Raw genomic sequence first — 21,870 nt, 5'->3', positions numbered from 1 at the left:
TGTTCCCACAATTCTCCTCCTCCTCCTCAGTAGTATTTTATTATCATATTTTATGTGTGTAGCCAAATCTACCTCCAATATCTCACTAGAACTGATGGAATTATGCAAAGCAGAAAGAAAGGTTAAAAAAAAAGAAACTTGTGTACAAGAAGCTTCTGAAGCTTCAATTTTTTCAATATCTTCTTTTCATATTTCCAGCTATTATTAGACTCTATGGCCCAAAATCATACACAAAAGAAAGTAGACTCTTTGTCTTCCCCCCCAAAAAATCTGGGGGGCAGCTGGGTAGCTCAGTGGATTGAGAGCCAGGCCTAGAGACAGGAGGTCTTGGGTTCAAATCTGGCCTCAGACACTTCCCAGATCTGTGACCCTGGGCAAGTCACTTAAACCCCATTGCCTAGCCCTTACCACTCTTCTGCCTTGGAACCAATACACAGTACTGATTCCAAGACAGATGATAAAGGTTTAAAAAAACAAAACAAAACAATCTGCTACTCACAGAAGACCATATTCCTTATCATTTTTGTCACAGAAGGGCACTAAAATCACTCTATATAAAACACTGATTAGAAAAATGATTGATTCTATGAGGAAGGCAAAAGCTCAGCTACTCATTTCTTTCACATTTATCAAGCACCTCTGAGCAAAACACCATGGTAGCCATTAAAAATCACACAAAATTTAAACAAGATATAATGTCTATTCTGATGGAACTTACATTTTGTTGGAAAGTTAAATAAAACATAAATATACAATATGATAAAATACTGTGACATAAGTGCCATTAGACTTGATGAAAAATGCTATATAAAGTCAGAAGAAGGAAAGAACAGGTTATATTGGCAAGCAATCAGCAAAGCCTTCATGTAGAAAGTCTTGATTAAGTTGGCCTTGGAGAAAATGAAGGTCAGATTAATAAAGAGCAGTGTTTGATATGGGATGAGAGGGGAGAGAGAAGTGGAAAGCTACTAGAATATAGTCAGATGAGGGATTTTCAGAGTTTCTTGAACATGGAAGTGATATATTTGTCAGTGATGGCAAGATCAAGAATATGATAATCCTGGGGTGTGGCTGAGATGGGATGGAGGAGTACATCATAGGAAACCAGAATATTAAAGAGCTAAGCAGTTCAAGGAGTTTGAAGGAGTGTCAGTATGCAGTATGTTTAAGTCGCTCAGTGTTAGAGCAAGAGTTGGGAAAGAAAGAAAAACCGTGAGGGAAAAATTATTGAACTCTTTAAAGGAGGAAAGAGTTGCTAAGTGGCAATGGTAGTAGTAAGAGAACCTGCAAATAGAAAAGGAGAGCAAGGAGTATTCCATTTCTCCTGTTTTAAAACAGTAAGGAAAAGGGAATTAATAAAAAAATAGCCACTACTAGACAAAGTAGCCAGTGAGGCAATGTCATCAAGTGGACAGCCAGGTCTCAGTGACTGCCAGAAGATGAAACAAATTGCCTACATGTTGTAAGGAACTTGCATTTCTCTTAGCTCTTAGAAATCTGCATTAGATAGTAGGAGATTAAATATCACCCTCACACAGACACACACACACACATATACATATACCCCTGACCCCAAACAGCTGAATAATTCTAATTTATTTAAATGTTATCTATGTTCACTGACATTTTAATTAGGCAGGATTCTTCTGGTACTAATTTGGCAGATAAGAAGAAGAAGAAGAAGAAGAAGAAGAAGAAGAAGAAGAAGAAGAAGAAGAAGAAGAAGAAGAAGAAGAAGAAGGGAATTATGAATTCAATCAAGGTATGGTATATAGTCATTATTCTCATAAACACTGAAATAATTGGAGAGGTTTGGGAGGAGATGTTATACAAAATGAGGAAAATATAATATATGAATTAAGATACATTATTTTATATTAATAAAATTCAATTTCTTAAATGTAATAATTCAAATGGACTTTTCCTCCAAATCCTACAAAATAGTTAAGTTTTTACCTTGCTTTTGTGCATATACTAGACTGTAATCAATTAGAACTGGAATGTAAAGTGAATATTAGTGCACTGGCTAAATTGTGAATGAAGAAATATAGGTTCCAATCCTAAAACGGACGTCATTTTTTTTTAATCCTAGTTTTTCTATCTTCTAAATGAGAATAAATGTTATCCAAAGTCCAGTCTAGCTCTAATAGTACCATAGTCTTAAAACCATTAAAGACATTAGTTACAAAAAGGCATAAAATTTATTGATATAAGCTAAAAATATAATTTATAAAATTCTAAGTTACTTCTACCATACATACCCCCTGAGATGTTCCAGGAACCACGGCCATGTTTTTATGTATTTCTTCTTCATTTAAATTCAGGCCCATGTATTTAGAGAGTTCAGGATATAGTTTGGGATAGAGACCTAAGAAAAAGAAACTAAATAACTAAAAATGAAAAATTATAAGCCTTACAACAGAACTTGCAGTTTAAGTTGAAATCAATATTATTAGCTTGCTTCTACTTTACTCAATAATATACAGATTAAAAAATGATCAACAAAGCTTCCCTATGCTTCCTAGCTATTAAAGTGTCAGAAAGGGGAGTTTTTAATAGTAATAATTTAAATTTGGGAAGGGGAAAAAAAGTAAGGGGATATTTGCTATAGGAAATGAAAAAGCTCAATTGCTCCAGATTTAGGAGTAGAAAGGGTTTTTCTTGATATTTAGCAAAGTAACAATTTTACTTCCGATGGTTAACAGCATTTACAGTTACTTTAAATAAATCAACCCTTTGGTCCAGATCTGTACTTCCACTCTTGTGAGGAGTTCATTGGTATGGAAACTCTCCCTACCATGCAACTCTGCAACTCAATGTTCTATCATACCAGACAGGGTGGGGGAAGTAGCAACTTCTAAAAACTCTAATATATGTATAGATTATTTAGGTCTTGTTTTTATGTTACAATTGCAAAGTTCACAACATAGGCTAAATTGATTCTGCATTGGTTCAATATATTTAATCAATGATTTTTAAAAACCTTACCAATCAACAAAAATCTGCCTTCTCAGCCTACAGTCCCCACCCTTGCCTGTGAATTTTAGATTTACTCCACCCTGCTTAGTCTTTAGAATTTTAGAAACCAGGAATGTATACACCCCCACTTAAGGATTAACTGTGGGGGGAGGAAGGTCTATGACCCACGTGTGCTAGCAAGGACAAATCAGAAACAACTGACCCCCGGGCTGTCCAAAGCCAAGTTTAAGCCACCATTAGTACATGTGAGACATAGGAAGTGACATAAAGAACTGCCTTTATATTTCACGTCACTCCCTATGAGAGGGGCTTTGGGCAGTGGTACTTGACTTGGAGGGCTGGAGCATGGGACCTCAAACTGCTTCCCTTAGATGATCCCGTGGTGATTGTTAAGGCTTTTTCCCTTTTTCTTGGCTCTTTCTAGAGGCACTAGCCTCCAAGGAGGCCCCTCATCTTTGAGGAAGCCTCGTGGCTGGAAGCTGAGCTAGATTTAATCTTCTGGGAAAGCCTCTTGGCTGAGGCCTCTGAACTCCCCCTGGCTCAGACTAGACCAGACCATATCTTTCCCTTTCCTTCTCTCTCCCTCATTCTTAATTTCTTCCTTCTATTGTAAATAAACCACCATAAAATCCATTCTGACTTGAGTATTTCATTGGGATTTAGAATTTAAATCCCTGGCAATCAACTAAAAATGTATATTCAGTCTCAGCCCTAAATTTACCCTTAACATGCCCAAATATACCAACTAAGAACTAATGAAAAACAAACCCAATTACAAACATACAGAGTCTATCAAAACAAATTCCACATTAGGCAGGCCCCCAAAAAGAGAGATTTTATTATTTACTCTGAGTCCTACACTTCTCTATCAGAAGGTGGATGGCATAGTTAATCATTTCTCCTCTAGAATCATAATTGGTCATTATATTGATAAGAATTTCTAATTCTTTTCCTTTACCATGTTACCATCATTATATAAATTGTTTTCTTGGCTTTGCTTAGTTCACTAGGCATCAGATCACATTTTTTCAAATTTTACTAAAATTATCCCTTCATCATTTCTTATAAACCAGTAGCATTTCAACACATTTATATACCATAACTTTTTCACCCATTCCACATTTAATGAGTCATCCCCTCAGATTCTCATTCCTTGGCATCTTGAAAGAACTAATTTTTTTTGTGTGTGTAGTTTTTGTTCTTGTTCTACTTAGAACTAATCCTTCTCTTCCTTTCTCTCATTCCCACTCCTCCCTTTATCCTCTTTCCTATTTCTCTTCTGAATGAAATGTATCTGTTCCCAATTACATTCTTCCTTTAAGAAAATGACATTCAAGTGTAAGCTGTTTCCCCCATTCCCTCCTCTGTGTTTATATAGATGTCTATATGCGTACTCTAATTATCTGAGGTGATATTCCCCTACCTCTTCCCTTCTTGCATTCTTCTTTTAAGATTATCAAGACGTAACAGTACCCCTTCCAGGCCTTGTTTGCCTCTATGACCCCTGATGATGTCCTCAGAGGAGTCACATGTATCATTTCCTTATATTGGCATGTAAGTTATTACTTTATTTTAAATTTACTTTGACTTTATTTAGTCAAATATTATTGTTCATTACTCTTTGTCTACTTATTTTTCTCATAACTCCTAAGATTGATCTTTTAGGGTTTTCTATGCAGTTTTGGTCTTTACATTAGGAATGCTTTGAAGTCCTCTATTTCATTAAAGATACATTTATTTTTCTGCTATAGTACTATAATAAGTTTTTCCTCAGATATGAACCCTTATCTTTTCCTTAATGGAATTATCAATTTCCACTTCTCTAGCCCTTATAGTGGTGGCAGTTAAATCATGTAAGATCCTGACCATGGCTCCTTGGGCACTTGAATTCTTTCTTTATGGCCATGATATTTCTGGGAGTTTTTATTTTGATGTTTCTTCCCAGGAGGTTACCAGTGGATTCTTTCTATTTCTACTTTGTCCTCTAGTTCTAAGAAACCTTAGCAGATATCTTTTAAGATTTCTTGAAATATGATGTCTACACTTTTTTTTCTTGGTCATGGCATTCAGACAGTCCAATTATTCTTAAACTTCTTCTCTTTGATCTCTTTTCCAGGTTGTATTTGTTATGAGATACCTTAGATTTTCTTCTATTTCTTCCAGTCAGCCTTTTGACTTTGTTTTTGGTCTTTCTTGCTATCACATGAAGTTATTGATTTTTATTTGTTTCATTCTAAATTTCAAAGAGTGTGCTGCTTGGGCCAGATTTTGCACTTCTTTGGTGCCAAGCTGTTCACTTTCCAATTTCTTTCTTCCATAGCTCTCATTTCTGATTTTTTTCTCTGAGAACCTTTTAGAAGAAATTTATCTCTACTAGGAATTCTACTTGAGCTTGTGGCCAAGCTCTAAGGCAATGTTATTAAATATTTTAGGCACCTTAGAGCTATCTTCTGTTTGTATCTTGAGCATCCCTTACCACCATAATAATTCATTATAGTAAGATTCTTCTTTTTTTTGGTTGTTCATTCTTCCCACCTGTGACAAGGAAATCACTTTTAAAAGACTGATATATATTAATTTAAGGTCGCCAAGGAATTCAGCTATGTAATTCCTAAATGAAAACTCAAGTCAGCCATCAGCCTTTTATAGAGTTTAATTACAAACAGGAGGAAGAAAGGAATTAGAGATAGAGAGAGAGAGGGAGAGAGAAAGGGGAGAGAAGGGAATAGGGCTTAAATACCCCCTCTGTTTAGGCTGGGCCAAAAGGCCCAAGCCCTTAGATAGCTGAGGCAAAGAAAAGAGATCAGTCCCTATTACTCACGTGACCAAAATGGAGAAACAGTCTCAAAGGCCCCCACCTTCAGCTTCCTTCAGAGCAAGCTTCTCAGAGCACACTCCAACCACTCAGACCAACTCCTCAACTCACCACCCTGAGTCTTCAGACCCCCCTATCTTTAAGGAAACCATCCAAGTTCCCTCCCCTCAGTTCTCACATCTACCAATCACTGTCCATCAATTTCCCTGTGCCAATGGTGGCTCTAGCTTAACCCAGGACCGCCCAGAGGTCTCTGGCTTTGCACATGTCTGTTGAAGGTCATATTTTCAAATAATTAAATCTTTGATCCTTTGCTACAGCCCTTCCTAAATCCTGTTAACCTGAGTAGGGTAGAGATTGGAATAATTAAATTTTGATCTATGCTGCAGCCCTTCCTCAATCCTGTTAGGACTGAGTAGGGTGGAGATTGATTCCAAGTATCTCCATTGTATCAATTCTAAAATCAATCATGACTCAAAGAAATTCCTGTTCTATGCTTAAGCATAGGTCAAAGTCCTTTCCATTGTTCAGCAAAAGGTTTCTGTCCTAAAGTAATCTTAAGAAGGGAGGAGGAGGAAACTCTCATGCCAATGGGGTTCACATTCCAATAGCCAAGACCCACTATCAATAGGAAATTTTTCAAGTATGAAATTTCCCAATGGTGAAATTTCCAACATTTAAGTCTAAGAAATTTTGAGGTTTACACACCTACTTCCAAATTTTGAACTTCATGTTAGGGATAGGTTCTGCCACACTTCTGGAAGAGAAAGTGTCTAGGCTAATCCTTGTTACTGTTTTCTTGAGATATTGAGTGTTGTACTATTCTAGGATCTCAAGGGATGATCTAGGAATCTATAAGCTTTCAGCATTCCCAAAGTAAAATGAGCCAAAGCAAAGTCTTGCCTCATCCCTTGCTCTGAGCTCAAGTTCTTGAACTGGATTTTGGTCTGAGGAATAGCAGAATGATGTTATATCCTGGACCTTTAAAACCAGCTCATAAGCTCTGCTGGTTCAGAGCAACACAACTATAGGTTCCTCTTTGGTCTGAAATTCCTGCACCTCTGTAGCCTGGGCTAGATATTCGAACTGAGATCCCAGTCAGCTCCTGGAAGTCTGAGTCAAACTACTGCTACCTGCTTCTGAATTTCCACCTTTCTCTGTACATCATCTAGAATCTCCCTATCCTGAAACACTACTTCAGTGTATAGACCTCCATCTCAGGCCATCCTGAATCTGTTACCTAGAACTAGGTGACAAGACTGTCAGTTGGCACCTATTACAGCCCCAAGAGGGGCTGGGACCTCCCCTTAGTGTACAGCCTTCTCTTGTTGGATACTAGAATGTTCTGCACATGGTATGCCCCAGCCCAATCCAGTTTCCTGTGGCAGCAGACTTCTCTATCTCTCTATACCAACCTGGGCCAGAACAAAGGACTGATTTCTTTTCAATTTCCCCATCAGGATTGACTCTAATGCATTTTCTAGGTCTGTTTGGAGTAGTTGTGTGGAAAGGAATACACTTCTTCCTGCTACTTTGCTATCAATAATTTACAGCAAGGCATAGATGCCATATTCTTATCAAATTTCTGACTTACATAAAATCTAGGAGCAAATTAATATATTAGATGCAGAAATTTCAGATACAAAAATATCAGGTTGAACAATGAATCAAATAAATTAAATTGAAATTTAATAAGGAGATATATGTATATATACACCTGATATATACACATACACACATATCTTATACTTGGATTAAAAAAGCTATTAAATATAAAGAATATATATGTAGAGTTAATATATGTCACGATATGATCTTCCTGACTTCAAGATTCTCCATTCAGCCAGGATATTGTGCTACCCTTCTGCTTAAACCCTGAAGAAAGGAAAACTGAGATTCAATGTCACACCACTGACACATATTAACTTCAAAGCTTCATATATATTCTATGATAGCTAGGTATTCACACAAAAGTCAATTAGCTGCTTAGTGCCTCAAGCAAAAAGATTATAACATATGAGTTGAAAAGCTATATTGATGGAGATATCTTCAATACTGAAAGCTATCTATACTGATGAAATCATTGATCTGGACAAAAAAGCAAAACCTATAAGACAGAATATCTATTTTTTTATTTTTTAAAAATATTTTTCCATGTTTACATGATTCATTTTCTCCCTGTTCTCCATCCCATACCACCACACCCTGGAGCCAACAAATATCAATATTATTCATTTTTTCAGTGGAACAATCCATTTAAAACCAAAACTCCCAAACATATACCCACATAAACAAATAAGTCGCATGTTTTTCTCAAGATAGAATATTTATAAGATAAAAATTCATTTGAAAAAATGTTACTATTTTAGTGATCTGAAAATTGAGTATATGGCAGAAATGTTTGTGACATGGCTAGCAAATGAGCTAACGCAATCAGATATTACAAGAGAGACAGTGATAAACCAGAACATGCCTAAAAGAAAGTGAACAGGAAGGTTGAAAAGAAACCATGCTGCCTCAAAATATATTTCCTACCATCAAATGGCAATACAGACTATGGTCAGGTATGTCATACTGGAGGACTCATGCTTCCATGGGCTAGGATGCAACCAAAATACGCTATGATCCAATTTTCATACCTGATTTTTCACGATTCTATTTTTTAAGAGTTATGCAAACTACAGAATGCATACAAAGCAATTAACATACAACAGCCCTGGAAAGTATAAAATTCAAATGATCGTATCATCTTTTTTACTAATGAAGAAACTGAGGTTCAAAGATTAAGTGATTTTCCTAGGGTCACAAAGCTAGTAAATCTCAGAGCTGGGATATAAACCCAAGTTTTCAAAGTCCATCTTGAATTCCTACTTTACAATGCTACTTCTAAAAAAAAACCTTAAAATTATTATCTACTTACTTCCATCATGAGAAATGGAAGAAGAGCCACCTGGCAAAATTTTTGAACTGGCAGGGTCTGCAGAAAAAGCTGCCTGAGCCTGAAAGGGAAAAACAGAAATGCACAAAATTATAAATTGTTGTATATTAAGAATATCAGTTCTTATTGCATAGTAATCATTACCTCAAAGTAACTGAAAGCCTTACAAACTTTCAAAGAAAATTTCTTTGGGCCTAAATTCAAGAAAATATTAAGTACTCAACTTATAGTCTTATAAATTTTAACAAAGCTAAAACAAATTTTGGCATCTTAAACTAAACAAGAGTGAAGGGAATAGTCTAATTTTAAAAGATTAAGCAAATGATCAAAAGTATTATATATACTCTCTATTTTCTCATCCATTTATTTCATTATAAAATTTAACACCTAGTGAAATGATCCTTAAAACTCCATTTTAGAGGGGGCGAAGTCAAGATGGCGGCTTAGAAGCAGCAAAAGTTTAGACCTCTGAAAACCCTTCTTACCGATCACAAACTGAATGCTCTTGGAAACTGAAATTCAAACTTAACGGCAGGACAGAGGAGGGGAACCCTCCTTCTGGACTCAAATCAAAAGATACGCCCCCCCCCCAAAGCCAGAATCCAAGAACACTCGGGTTTAAGGGGAAGGCAGAGGGAAGATCCCAGGACCCCTCCCCCCCCAACCCAGAGGGCTGAGCCCCCAGCTACAGCGGGAACCTCTGGGTGGGCAAAGGTGCTGGTTTCGAGGGTCTACCTTGTGAGCAGTGGGGTGCCGGGCTCAAAGCTTCCAACATGGACAGCCGGGAGGAAGCCAGGGAGAGACAGGGGCCATGGCTGGGTCCTTCCATCTGGCTCCAGTCACACCATTGCCTCAGGGCATATCCAGACCAATCCAGTTGAACCTAATCCCATCAGGACTCCTCAGAGCTCAGGGAGGCCAGGACACCTCCCCCCCCAGAGTGTAGGGCCTCCTGCAAGGACAGGAACCTCGGGGTGGGCAAAAAGCACTAGGGAACCTTGCGGACAGTGGAGAAGCAGCTGGAGAGAACTGGAGAGAACCTGGGCGGCACAGCCTTCCAGGAGTCTTTGGCCTCAGAGCACATACAGCCCAACCCAGTTGAACTTAATCCGATCAAAAGCCTCCAGAGGACAGGGAAGCTAACATTCCTCCCCTAGAGACTGTACCAAGAGATCTGACAAAGCTCCAAGAGGAGAGACTGACAGCCCCAAAACCAAAAAAAATGAGAGGAGCAAGAGCACAGACAAATATGGGGAGCAAAGAAGGGGTAAATTCTTAAAACAACAGAAAAAGAAGAAAGAAATTACAATAGACAGCTTCTGCACAGGTAATGAGTAAAGAGCGAACGAAACAGAGGGGGAGGGATCAGCAAAGGAAAAATCAGAAATGCCAGCAAATTGGATACAGGCTTTGGAAGAACTCAAAATGCAATTCAAAACACAATTAAGAGAGGCTGAAGACAATTGGGAAAAGAACTTAAAAACTAAGATAAGTCATTTGGAAACAGAAAATAGTGTCTTGAAAGCCAAAATCAACCAGCTGGAAAATGAGGCAAAGGAGATGAAAAATGAGGCAAAGGAGATGAAAGATGAGGCGAAGAAGATGAAAGATGAGGAGAAGATGAAAGATGAGAAAAAGGAGATGAAAGATGAGGTAAAGAGGAAGAAAGATGACCTCCAAAGAAAATCAGACCAAAAGGAAAAGGACGACCAAAAAACTAAGGATGAAATACAGTCTTTAAGAACCAGAATACAACAACTAGAATCACGTGACCTCACAAAGCAGCAGGACAATATAAAACAAAACCAAAAGAATGAAAAAATTGAGGAAAATATGAAGCATCTTATTCACAAAACAGACATTTAGAAAATTGTTCAAGGATAGACAATTTAAGAATCATTGGTCTACCAGAAGGCCATGACAAAAGAAAAAGCCTGGATATTATTTTACAGGAAATTATTAAAGAAAACTGCCCCAATATCCTAGAACAAGAGGGAAAAGAGATTTAAAGAATCCACAGATCACCTCCTGTACTTAATCCCAGGAATGTTATAGCCAAATGCAAGAACTATCAGACCAAAGAAAAGATATTACAAGCTGCCAAGAAAAAGTCATTCAGATACCAAGGAACCACAGTGAGGATAACTCAGGATCTGGTTGCATCCACACTGAAAAAGAAAGGCATGGAATATCATATTCCGGAAAGCAAGGGAACTAGGTCTACAACCAAGAATCAACTACCCAGCAAAACTGACTATATTCTTACAGTGGAAAGTATGGTCATTCAACAAAATAGAAGAATTTCAAGAATTCGTAAATAAAAGACCAGACCTGAACAGAAAATTTGATGTCCAAGCACAGAACTCAAGAGAATCAACAAAAGGTAATTAAAAAAGAGGGAAAAAAGAAAAACAAAACAAAAAAATTTTAAGAGACTCAATACGTTAAAATGATATGTATCCCTATAAGAAAAGAGATCACTGGTAACTCTTAAAAACTGTTATTACCTGGACAGCAAAAAAAACAGTGACAAACTGTATAGGATGAAAGGACAAGACATAAATAGGTATATAGATATATGCATACAAAATACATACACACGAGTATGCATATATATATATATATACACACACACAAATGTACATAACTAGAGCTTAAAAACAGGTTAATATTAAAAGAAATGGGAAAAGAAAAAAGGGGGTAAATTTATATGTCACAAAGAAGCTCATGGTGGGAGGGGGAAGAACATCAATAAACTGGAAGGTTAAAGAGGTTGGATAGGAAATACTCAACTTTTACATGCTTTGAAATTGACTCAAAGAGGGAAAAACAATCCAATCTATTGGGGGCAGAGAATAGAATTGCACCTTATAGGGGAGTAGAAGGGTAACAAATGGTCTGGTGGGGAGGGAAGCAGTACAAAGGAGGGAGGGGGCAGGGGGTTAATTTTAGAAAGACTACAGGGAAAATAAGGGGGGGAATAAGAAGGAAGGGGGGTAGAAAGGGAAATAAAATAAGGGTGGGAACAAGGGGGACTGTTTAAAAGCAAAAATTGGTGTAGAAGGAAATAGTGAAAGAAGAAAAGGCAGGACCAGGAGCAGAAATCAAAATGCTGGGAAATACACAGCTAGTAATCATAACTCTGAATGTGAATGGAATGAACTCACCCATAAAACGCAAATGAATAGCAGAATGGATTAGAATCCAAAACTCTATCATATCCTGTCTACAAGAAACATACATGAGGAAGGTAGATACACATAGGGTGAAAGAGGGTGGAGCCAAATCTATTGGGTATCAACTGACAAAAAGAAGGCAGGAGTCGCAATCATGATATCCGACAAAGCCAAAGTAAAAATAAATCTAGTTAAAAGAGATAGGGAAGGTAATTACATCCTAAAAGGCAGTATAGATGGTGAGGAAATATCTGTACTCAACATGTATGCACAAAATGGCATAGCATTCAAATTTCTAAAGGAGAAACTACAGGAGCTCAAGGACGAAATAGATAGAAAAACTATACTAGTGGGAGACCTGAACCTTCCTCTATCAGAACTAGATAAATCAAACCAAAAAATAAATAAGAAAGAGGTAAGAGAAATGAATGAAATCTTAGAAAAATTAGAGTTAGTAGACATGTGGAGAAAAATAAATAGGGACAAAAAGGAATATACCTTCTTTTCTGCAGCACATGGTACATTCACAAAAATTGACCATGTATTAGGGTATAAAAACATTTTCAAACTAGTGCAAAAGAGTAGAAATAATAAATGCAACTTTCTCAGATCACAATGCAATGAAAATAATAATTAGTAAGGGAATATGGAGAGGTAAATCGAAATTGATTGGAAATTAACACGATTCTCCAAAACCAGTTAAAGAACAAATCATAGAAACAATTAATAACTTCATTGAAGAAAATGACAATGATGAGACATCCTTTCAAAACCTATGGGATCCAGCCAAAGCAGTACTCAGGGGATAATTTATATCCTTATGTTCATATATTAACAAATTAAGAAGGGCAGAGGTCAATGAATTGGGCATGCAAATTAAAAAATTAGAAAAGGAACAAATTAAAAACCCTCAGATGAAGACTAAATTAAAGATCCTAAAACTGAAAGGAGAAATTAATAAAATTGAAAGTAAAAGAACTATTGATTTAATGAATAAGACTAGAAGCTGGTACTTTGAAAAAACAAATAAAATAGACAAAGTACTAGTCAGTCTAATTAAAAAAAGGAAAGAAATAAACCAAATTGACAGTATCCAAAATGAAAAAGGAGACCTCACCTCTAATGAAGAGGAAATTAAGGCAATCATTAAAAACTACTATGCCCAATTATATGGCAACAAATATGGTAATCTAGGTGATACGGATGAATAGTTACAAAAATATAAATTGCCTAGACTAAAAGAGGAAGAAATAAATTACCTTAACAACCCCATATCAGAAAAAGAAATTGAACAAGCCATCAAAGAACTCCCTAAGAAAAAATCCCCAGGTCCAGATGGATTAACAAATGAATTCTATCAAACATTCAAAGTACAACTAATCCCAATATTATACAAACTATTTGACAGAATAAACAAAGAAGGAGTTCTACCAAATTCATTTTAAGACACAAACATGGTACTGATTCCAAAGCCAGCCAGGTCAAAAACAGAGAAAGAAAACTATAGACCAATCTCCCTAATGAATATACATGCAAAAATCTTAAATAGGATACTAGCAAAAAGACTCCAGCAAGTCATCACAATTGTCATCCACTATGACCAGGCAGGATTCATACCAGGAATGCAAGGAGGATTCAATATTAGGAAAACCATCCACATAATTGACCATATTAGCAAACAAACTGACAAAAATCACATGATTATCTCAATAGATGCAGAAAAAGCCTCTGATAAAATACATCACCCATTCCTATTGAAAACACTAGAAAGTATAGGAATAGAAGGGCCTTTCCTAAAAATAATAAACAGTATAAATCTAAAACCATCAGCAAACATCATCTGCAATGGGGATAAACTCGAAGCCTTCCCAATAAGATCAGGAGTAAAACAAGGAAGCCCATTATCACCTCTATTATTTAACATTGTACTAGAAACACTAGCAGTAGCAATTAGAGAAGAAAAAGAAATTGAAGATATTACAATTGTCAATGAAGGAGACCAAACTATTACTCTTGGCAGATGATATGAAGGTTTACTTAAGGAATCCTAGAGAATCAACCAAAAAGTTACTTGAAATAATCAACAAATTTAGCAAAGTTGCAGGATACAAAATAAACCCGCATAAGTCATCAGCATTTCTATATATCTCTAACCCATTTCAGCAACAAGAATTAGAAAGAGAAATACCATTTAAAATCACCCTAGACAATATAAAATACTTAGGAATCTATCTACCGAGACAAACACAGGAACTATATGAACACAACTACAAAACACTTTCCACACAGTTAAAACTAGATCTAAACAATTGGAAAAACACTGATTGCTCATGGGTGGGACAAGCTAACATAATAAAAATGACAATCCTACCCAAATTAATTTACTTATTTAGTGTCATACCCATTGAACTACCAAAAAATTTCTTTACTGAATTAGAAAAAAAACATAACAAAGTTCATCTGGAAGAACAAAGATCAAGGATATCCAGGGAAATCATGAAAAAAAAATGCAAAGGAAGGAGGACTTGCAGTCCCAGATCTCAAACTATACTATAAAGCAGTGGTTATCAAAACAATTCGGTACTGGCTAAGAAACAGAAAGGAGGATCAGTGGAATAGACTTGGCGTAAATGATCTCAGCAAGACAGTTTATGACAAACCCAAAGACCCCAGATTTTGGGACAAAAATCCATTATTTGATAAAAACTGCTGGGAAAATTGGAAGACAGTGTGGGAGAGATTAAGTTTGGATCAACACCTCACATCCTACACCAAGATAAATTCAGAATGGGTGAATGACTTGAACATAAAGAAGGAAACTATAAGTAAATTAGGTGAACACCGAATAGTATACATGTCAGACCTTTGGGAAGGGAAAGATTTTAAAACCAAGCAAGACTTAGAAGAGTCACAAAATGTAAAATAATAATTTTGACTACATCAAATTAAAAAGTTTTTGTACAAAAAAACCGAATGTAACTAAAATCAGAAGGGAAGCAACAAATTCAGAAACAATCTTCATAAAAACCTCTGACAAAGGTTTACTCAAATTTACAAAGAGCTAAATGAATTGTACAAAAAATCAAGCCACTCTCCAATTGACAAATGGGCAAGGGACATGAATAGGCAGTTTTCAGCCAAAGAAATCAAAACTATTAATAAGCACATGAAAAAGTGTTCTACATCTCTTATAATCAGAGAGATGCAAATCAAAACAACTCTGAGGAATCACCTCACACCTAGCAGATTGGCTAACATGACAGCTATGGAAAGTAATGAATGCTAGAGGGGATGTGGCAAAGTAGGGACACTAATTCATTGCTGGTGGAGTTGTGAATTGATCCAATCATTCTGGAGGGCAATTTGGAACTATGCCCAAAGGGCGATAAAAGACTGTCTGCCCTTTGATCCAGCCATAGCACTGCTGGGTTTGTACCCCAAAGAGACAATAAGGAAAAAGACTTGTACAAGAATATTCATAGCTGCACTCTTTGTGGTGGCCAAAAATTGGAAAATGAGGGGACGCCCTCCAATTGGGGAATGGCTGAACAAATTGTGGTATGTGTTGGTGATGGAATACTATTTTGCTCAAAGGGATAATAAAGTGGAGGAATTCCATGGGGACTAGAACAACCTCCAGGAAGTGATGCAGAGCAAAAGGAGCAGAACCAGGAAAACATTGTACACAGAGACTGATACACTGTGATACAATCGAAGGTAATGGACTTCTCCATTAGTGTCATTGCAATGTCCCTGAACAACAATGCAGGGATCTAAAAAACACTATCCACAAGCAGAGGATAAACTGTGGGAGTAAAAACACCGATGAAAAGCAACTGCTTGACTATAGGGGTTGAGGGGATATGATTGAGGAGAGACTCTAAACGAACACTCTAATGCAAATACCAACAACATGGAAATGGGTTCGAATCAAGGACACATGTGATACCCAGTGGAATCGCGCATCAGCTATGGGAGAGGTGGTGGGAGGGGTTGGGGGAGGAAAAGAAAATGATCTTTGTTTCCAATGAATAATGTTTGGAAATGACCAAATAAAATAATGTTTAAAAAAAATCCATTTTAGATATCTCAGAGCAATAAAGTAGATTTTATTGACCTCACCTGATCCAACTCTTATGACTACCATTCTGTGACATGCTCATGGGAAAAATATTTCTCCCCCTTCTGTACATGCACTGAGACCTGGCACTTCCCATCTACAAAAGGATGAAGTCTTTATAACAACTAGAACTATTCCAAAGTGAAAAGCATTGTTTCTCAATGAAGGTCTACAAGCAACCACTTGTCAGGTGTGTTACTTGGAAAATTATTTGGGGATTCCAAGAGTTGAACAAGAGAATCATTAAGAACTCTCTACTGACCCTACTCAGCTAAAGTAGAAAACAGCTTCATTGAATCAGAATAAATGTAAATGACTTTAAAAAACAGAATAAATAGATGCAGGTAATTTCACATAAATGTTCTATATAGAGGCATTAAACTTTCAAAAGCTATGTGAGAAGAATCAGTTTCACAGAAGCACATTTTAATTTGCATCTCAAGACATCAGATAAACAGCTTTGCAGCACTGGCCCAGTGGTAAGTAAGGAAGGACGAGGGAGTAAAAATACTACTTTGGTATTTTTAATCCAACATTTCTTATTTTCCATTTGTAACCAGAATATTTATAGTAATCCCCTTCATCCTCCATCCCCCACCTTTCCAACAAAAATAAGAAAGCAAAAGAATAATATATTTAAATATACCTGAATTACTTTATCTACCTTCAGGTCTTCGAGTGATGGATACAAAGACATTTTTGCAGGATTTTACTAAAAAGAGAAGAAAAAAATGTTAAAACACCTCCAAATTCAAAGACTTGGAAAAGCCTTTAAAAGTAATATTTGGGGTTATTTTTAAGTCTTGTGTATAAAAAAAGAAATAGTGAAATGTGAATCTTAAAATTGCTCAGACTATAGCTTAGAAGATTTGGTAAAGCTATTTCCCTATTGTAACAATTGAGGTACTTGGTCAGGAATGTATTGAGAACTTTTAAAATTACTCCACCCTACTCAGACAGTGCCTATGGGGAAGATAAAGTTGCAAACTCCTGATTAAACAATGAAAAGTCCCTAACTTATACTTATAGTGAAGCAAAACCCTTAAGCTAGGTGGTCTATTTTTAGATCTAATACAAAAGGGTGATAAGTACCTATAAAGGCTAAATTAATCACTAAAAGGTCAAGCAACTTACAAAAGGCAAGCTTAACAAGAGGTGTGAAATACTCGGAGGGTTTTTCTAACCAGAGAAGGTGAAAACCAAATAAGATGAGAACTAAGAATGGGCAGTCCTGGGAAAAAGAGTCTACTGTGATAGGTAGACATGAAAATTTAGGGGAAGTGACATAAGAGAAAAATCTCTTTAAAAGGAACCGAAGGAACAAGTTCAGGGAAATTGAATTCAGTTAAAATTTGAATTCATTTTAGAGGCTAATTTCAGTTAGGAGTGGAAGAACCCAGCTTGAAGATGATCTTGTGGTGAGCGATAAAGACTGACACTCTCTCCCTTAGGTTCAGAACTAGGCCATTTTGGCCTAAGCCCTTTCCTACTGCTTGGCTACTCTCTCTCTCTTTCTCTCTCTCCTTCCCTTAATTCCTTCATTTGTATTTATTAACATCTCCATAAAACCCAGCTAACTTGGGTATTTTCAAATTTGGGAATTTTCCCATGGCGACCACTTAATTTTAGATTATTAAATCAAGACACTAAAAATTATCTTTACAGTTTGGCCTAAATCTTTATAGTTTTGGCAATTCACAGTCTTAGCAAACCATATTTTCACGGTTACAGAAGCCTCGTGTTCCTATCATGGTCACAATAAGATATTTAATAGTTATATTTAATAATTTAAGTTACATTTAAAAATGGATCAAATGATGAAAGAATATGAACATACAACTCACAACCCAGGTTGTTGTTGCTTTTTATAACTAAGTTATATATATAACATGAAATATTTTAATATTGTATTATTATTTTAGGTCTTTTATATGGAAAAGGCAATATAGTAACATGAGTAGACAGCACTGATATCAGAAAGACCTGGATTCAAGTCCTACTTTATCACATCCTGGCTTTTTGACCTTGGGAAAGTCAGTTAATTTCTAAATCTTCTTAAGAAGTCTCTAATATAAATTGCATGATGTTTGTTAACATGTATTGGATTCTATACCAATAGAATCAAAGGTTAGGAACAAACTTTTCTGATCACTCCTAAACTTACACAATTCTGTCATATTGTTTTGGATTTAGAATGACAGACCACTGGCCATGGAAGCTTATAGTTTTACTCCTTCATTTTCCAAGCGAGGAAACTAAAGTCCATAAAGATTAAGAGAATAATCCAAGGTGTCTCTGGCTTACCGTCACCAACACATCTGTGACCTTGGGCAAGTCTATTTAGCTCTCTGGACCTTAGTTTCCTCATCTGTAAAATAAAAGGGTTAGAGAATGTGGTCTATGGGGTTTCTTTTATCACTAATGTTCTAATCTAAAATAATATTGTAAACATGCCACAAAATGCCTGTGTAAACACATAGTACCTGGGAATTATTAAAGAACTCCATTTTTTTTTTTGGCTGAAATTTGATATGGATACCATGAAGATTGGCAACTGCTTGAAAAGTAACCCAGGAGTTCTCATTACATTCATGTAGACTAGAACTAACTGAAGGGGAATTAAATGAAGGAATAAAAAAGTCTGGTGAATGAGAGTTAAACAATATGAACTGGGAAAATAAAATGAGGTCCCACCCAAACACTTCTATTTAATTGAAAAGCATTAATTTCCCAACCTATCCAGTAATATGTAGAACATTAAAAAGGAAAGACAAGATAGCAGCTTGTTACAAGGCTGTTTCTATCAGAACTCCATAAAAAGATAACTAGCATATGACAATTTGCTATTGAACTTATTTTGCTGAATGTAATACAAAGTGGTTTATCTCTAGGGTTCTTAACCATTTTTGTAACATGGATCCCTTTGTCATTCTGATAAAATCCATGGACTTTCTCAAGATGTTTTTAAATGCATAACATTAGAAAAGAAAACAATTATACATAGAAATAAAATTGCTTAAAATTTTTTTTTAAATCCATGGTGTCCAGCAAAGAACCCCTGCTCTAGAGAACACCTATGGAAAAGATAAGTTCAAAGAATGGAATCAAAATGTCTTCTATAAGCAACATCCATATGAACTTGAAAAACAATGTCAACTAAAGAAGTGGGGAACAAAGTTTAATAATAAAAATTTATGTACACAGAGAAGTTTATGATAGTAATTCTGGATCAAGTCATCTTGTCATCAGGAAATACAGATGAATTATTCTTCAAGGGCTTGGACTTACTAATCAATGCAGGTTATGCAAAGAAAGAAATTGTGCCACCCATCACAATGGGTTCCAACAATTTACTACCTACCACAAAACTTGGCAAGACTCAAATTAGTAACTATTAGAGAATCCCCACACTACAGACATAGGCCTCAAAATGCCCTTAAGAATTCAACATATGAAATACGTTGGAAAAGCAGCATTGACCACAATCTGGGAAAAAAATTAATCCATCAGAACATTTTAAAGATGCCACCATACATTTTACTTCTAAGCTATGTGGAATGAAAAGCTTTCACAAGATAAATACTTGTGGAAGAAATTAAAACCATGTAGGAATGAGATAAGGGACATGGTATATATATCCAGTCTGATAGATTTCAGTTGTTCTGAAGATAAGTGAGTCTACAGAAGATGACTTTACATCCCAGAACTTTTATTCACCTTCAAAAAAGGAATATTTTATCCATTTGTGAAAATCAATAGAACAATGAGATTACCAAGACATCTCTTTGACAAACCTAATAAAAAAAATGAAAATAAGTATAAGCAGCTGACATATATGAAGAACTTATGCAACTGGATATCAATATAGCTGAATCCACAAAATGTTACCACTTACCACCACCACTCAACATAAAAAGTTCATATAATACCAGAGGGATTTACTGAAGCTCCAGTTTTAGGAAAGCTCACATAGATTTAGTTACCATCTTCTTCAAATCTACCTGTTGTTCAATTATTTAGTTGTGCCCAACTCTGTCACCTTGTGGACCATACTGTCTATGGAGTTTTCTTGGCAAAGAGACTAGAAAGGTTTGCTATTTCCTTCTCCGGTGGATTAAGGCAAACAAATGTTAAGTGACTTGTCTAGGGTCACATTACTACTTCAGTATCTGAAGTGACATTTAAATCCAGGTCTTCCTGAGTCCAAGCCCAATGTTCTATTCTCCTGGGCCATCTAGCCTGCCCCAATTTCTCTGCTAACTTCCAATATCATATCTTCTAACTACCTTTCAATTACCTCTGGATGTTCTGTAAAAATCTTAAATTCAATGTTCAAGATGGAACTCATCTTCTTTCCCCCAACCTCTCCCTACTACTACTGTATTACTGTAGAGGGAAACACCATCTTTCCATCCCCCAATCTTACAACCTAGGAGTCATCCTGCATTCTTCACTACATTTCCAAGTTCTGCAGAACTCACCTTTGCAGCATCTGTCTCATATACTCCTTTCTCTCCTCTCTTGTGTGGGTCTTCATCACCAACTGCCTGGACTACTGAATTAGCCTGCTGGTAGATCTGCCTGCCTCAAGTCTCTCCCCACTTTAATCCATACTCCATTAGCCACTGAAATGGTTTGCCTAAAGCCTAGTTCTGACCATGTCACTATCCTACTTAATAAATTCCAAGAGCTCCCCTACAACCTTAAGGATTAAATACAAAGTCCTGTTTGGTTTTCAAAACTCTTCATAACCTAACCCTTTAACATTTTACTCTTCAATCTAATGAGGGTTCTCCTTACTGTTCCAAGAGCAAGCCACTCTATGGCTCTAGGAGTGTTCTCTGGCTATCTCCCACATTGGGAAAGCTTTCTCTCCCTAACACCACCTACTGGCTTCCCTGAAGTCCCAAATAAATCTTCTACAAGAAGCCTTTCCAACACATCTCAATTCTAATGCTTGTCCTCTCTTCATTATATTCTATTCCTGGAGTTTGTTTGAACAAAGCTGTTTGCTTGTCTGTGCCCCATTAGGTAGTAAACTCCTTGAAGACAGGAACTATCATTTGTCTCTGTATCCCCAGAGCTCAGCACAGTGCCAGCATGTAGTAAGCACTTCATATTTACTGACCAATTTATGCAGCTCAGATGAGAAGCAGCCTGGTAGTTCAAAAGGAACTCCAAATTGGTCATACTCTTTATATCTTTAGGTCTCAATTTTCTCATTTGTAAAAAAAAAGATAAAAATGAAGATAGTTATTTAAACTACCAACAACATCTGGTTCTTCTAAGGAAAGCATTTGTAAACCATCAAGTGCTTTATAAATTAAAGTCTGTGTTATAATTTGTTGTCTCTAAACCTTCCATTTATTCACTCATTCGACCAGTGAACTTTATGAATTATATGCCCGCTAGGTAGGATTCTCCCCCCCCCCCAACTTTTGATTTCATTGATTTAAGGAGCACAGGTGAGACACTTCTACTACCAAGGTAGAACAGCACATGGGCTTCAACTAGTCTTAAGAGTTACCTAAGGGTACACAGAGGTTAAAGGATAGGACCAGAGTTACATTAAATGTTCGCAGTGGCCCTGCTAGGTTTGATCCACAAACAACAGGGGCACCCCCTACCCCCTTTTCAGGTCCTTTTTGTTGTCGCCTCCAATTAGACTGTAACTTTCTTGAGGGCAGGTACTATCTTTTTCTTATTTATATCCTCAGGGCTTAGCACAGTGCCTAGAACATAGTATGTGCTTAATGTTTATAAAACTGAACTGAACCTACCCTTAAGGATAAAACAGGCAGCCCCAAAATCATACAAAACAAATAAAAATTATAACATTCAA

General features: G+C 36.4%; 1 protein-coding gene across 4 annotated transcripts in view; it reads right to left on the bottom strand.

The window, feature by feature from the left end:
• The window catches only part of SDCBP (syndecan binding protein), a 41,278-nt gene that overhangs the window by 14,646 nt on the left and 4,762 nt on the right, over positions 1–21,870 (bottom strand). For 2 of the 4 annotated variants that reach the window (XM_056823950.1, XM_056823951.1), the window contains exons 2-5: positions 18,333–18,396; positions 16,675–16,740; positions 8,715–8,793; positions 2,262–2,368 (exon numbers count right to left, since the gene is read on the bottom strand). In XM_056823950.1, the coding sequence (XP_056679928.1) occupies positions 2,262–2,368; positions 8,715–8,793; positions 16,675–16,725 (237 nt within the window). In that variant the 5' untranslated portion in view covers positions 16,726–16,740; positions 18,333–18,396. The remainder of the gene's footprint in view (positions 1–2,261; positions 2,369–8,714; positions 8,794–16,674; positions 16,741–18,332; positions 18,397–21,870) is intronic. The other 2 variants (XM_007487089.3, XM_001379457.4) reach the window with 1 other exon arrangement.

This window comes from Monodelphis domestica, chromosome 3 (assembly GCF_027887165.1).
Source record: "Monodelphis domestica isolate mMonDom1 chromosome 3, mMonDom1.pri, whole genome shotgun sequence".
Taxonomy (NCBI): Eukaryota; Metazoa; Chordata; class Mammalia; order Didelphimorphia; family Didelphidae; genus Monodelphis; species Monodelphis domestica.
This window is presented reverse-complemented; position numbering and strand designations above follow the sequence as displayed.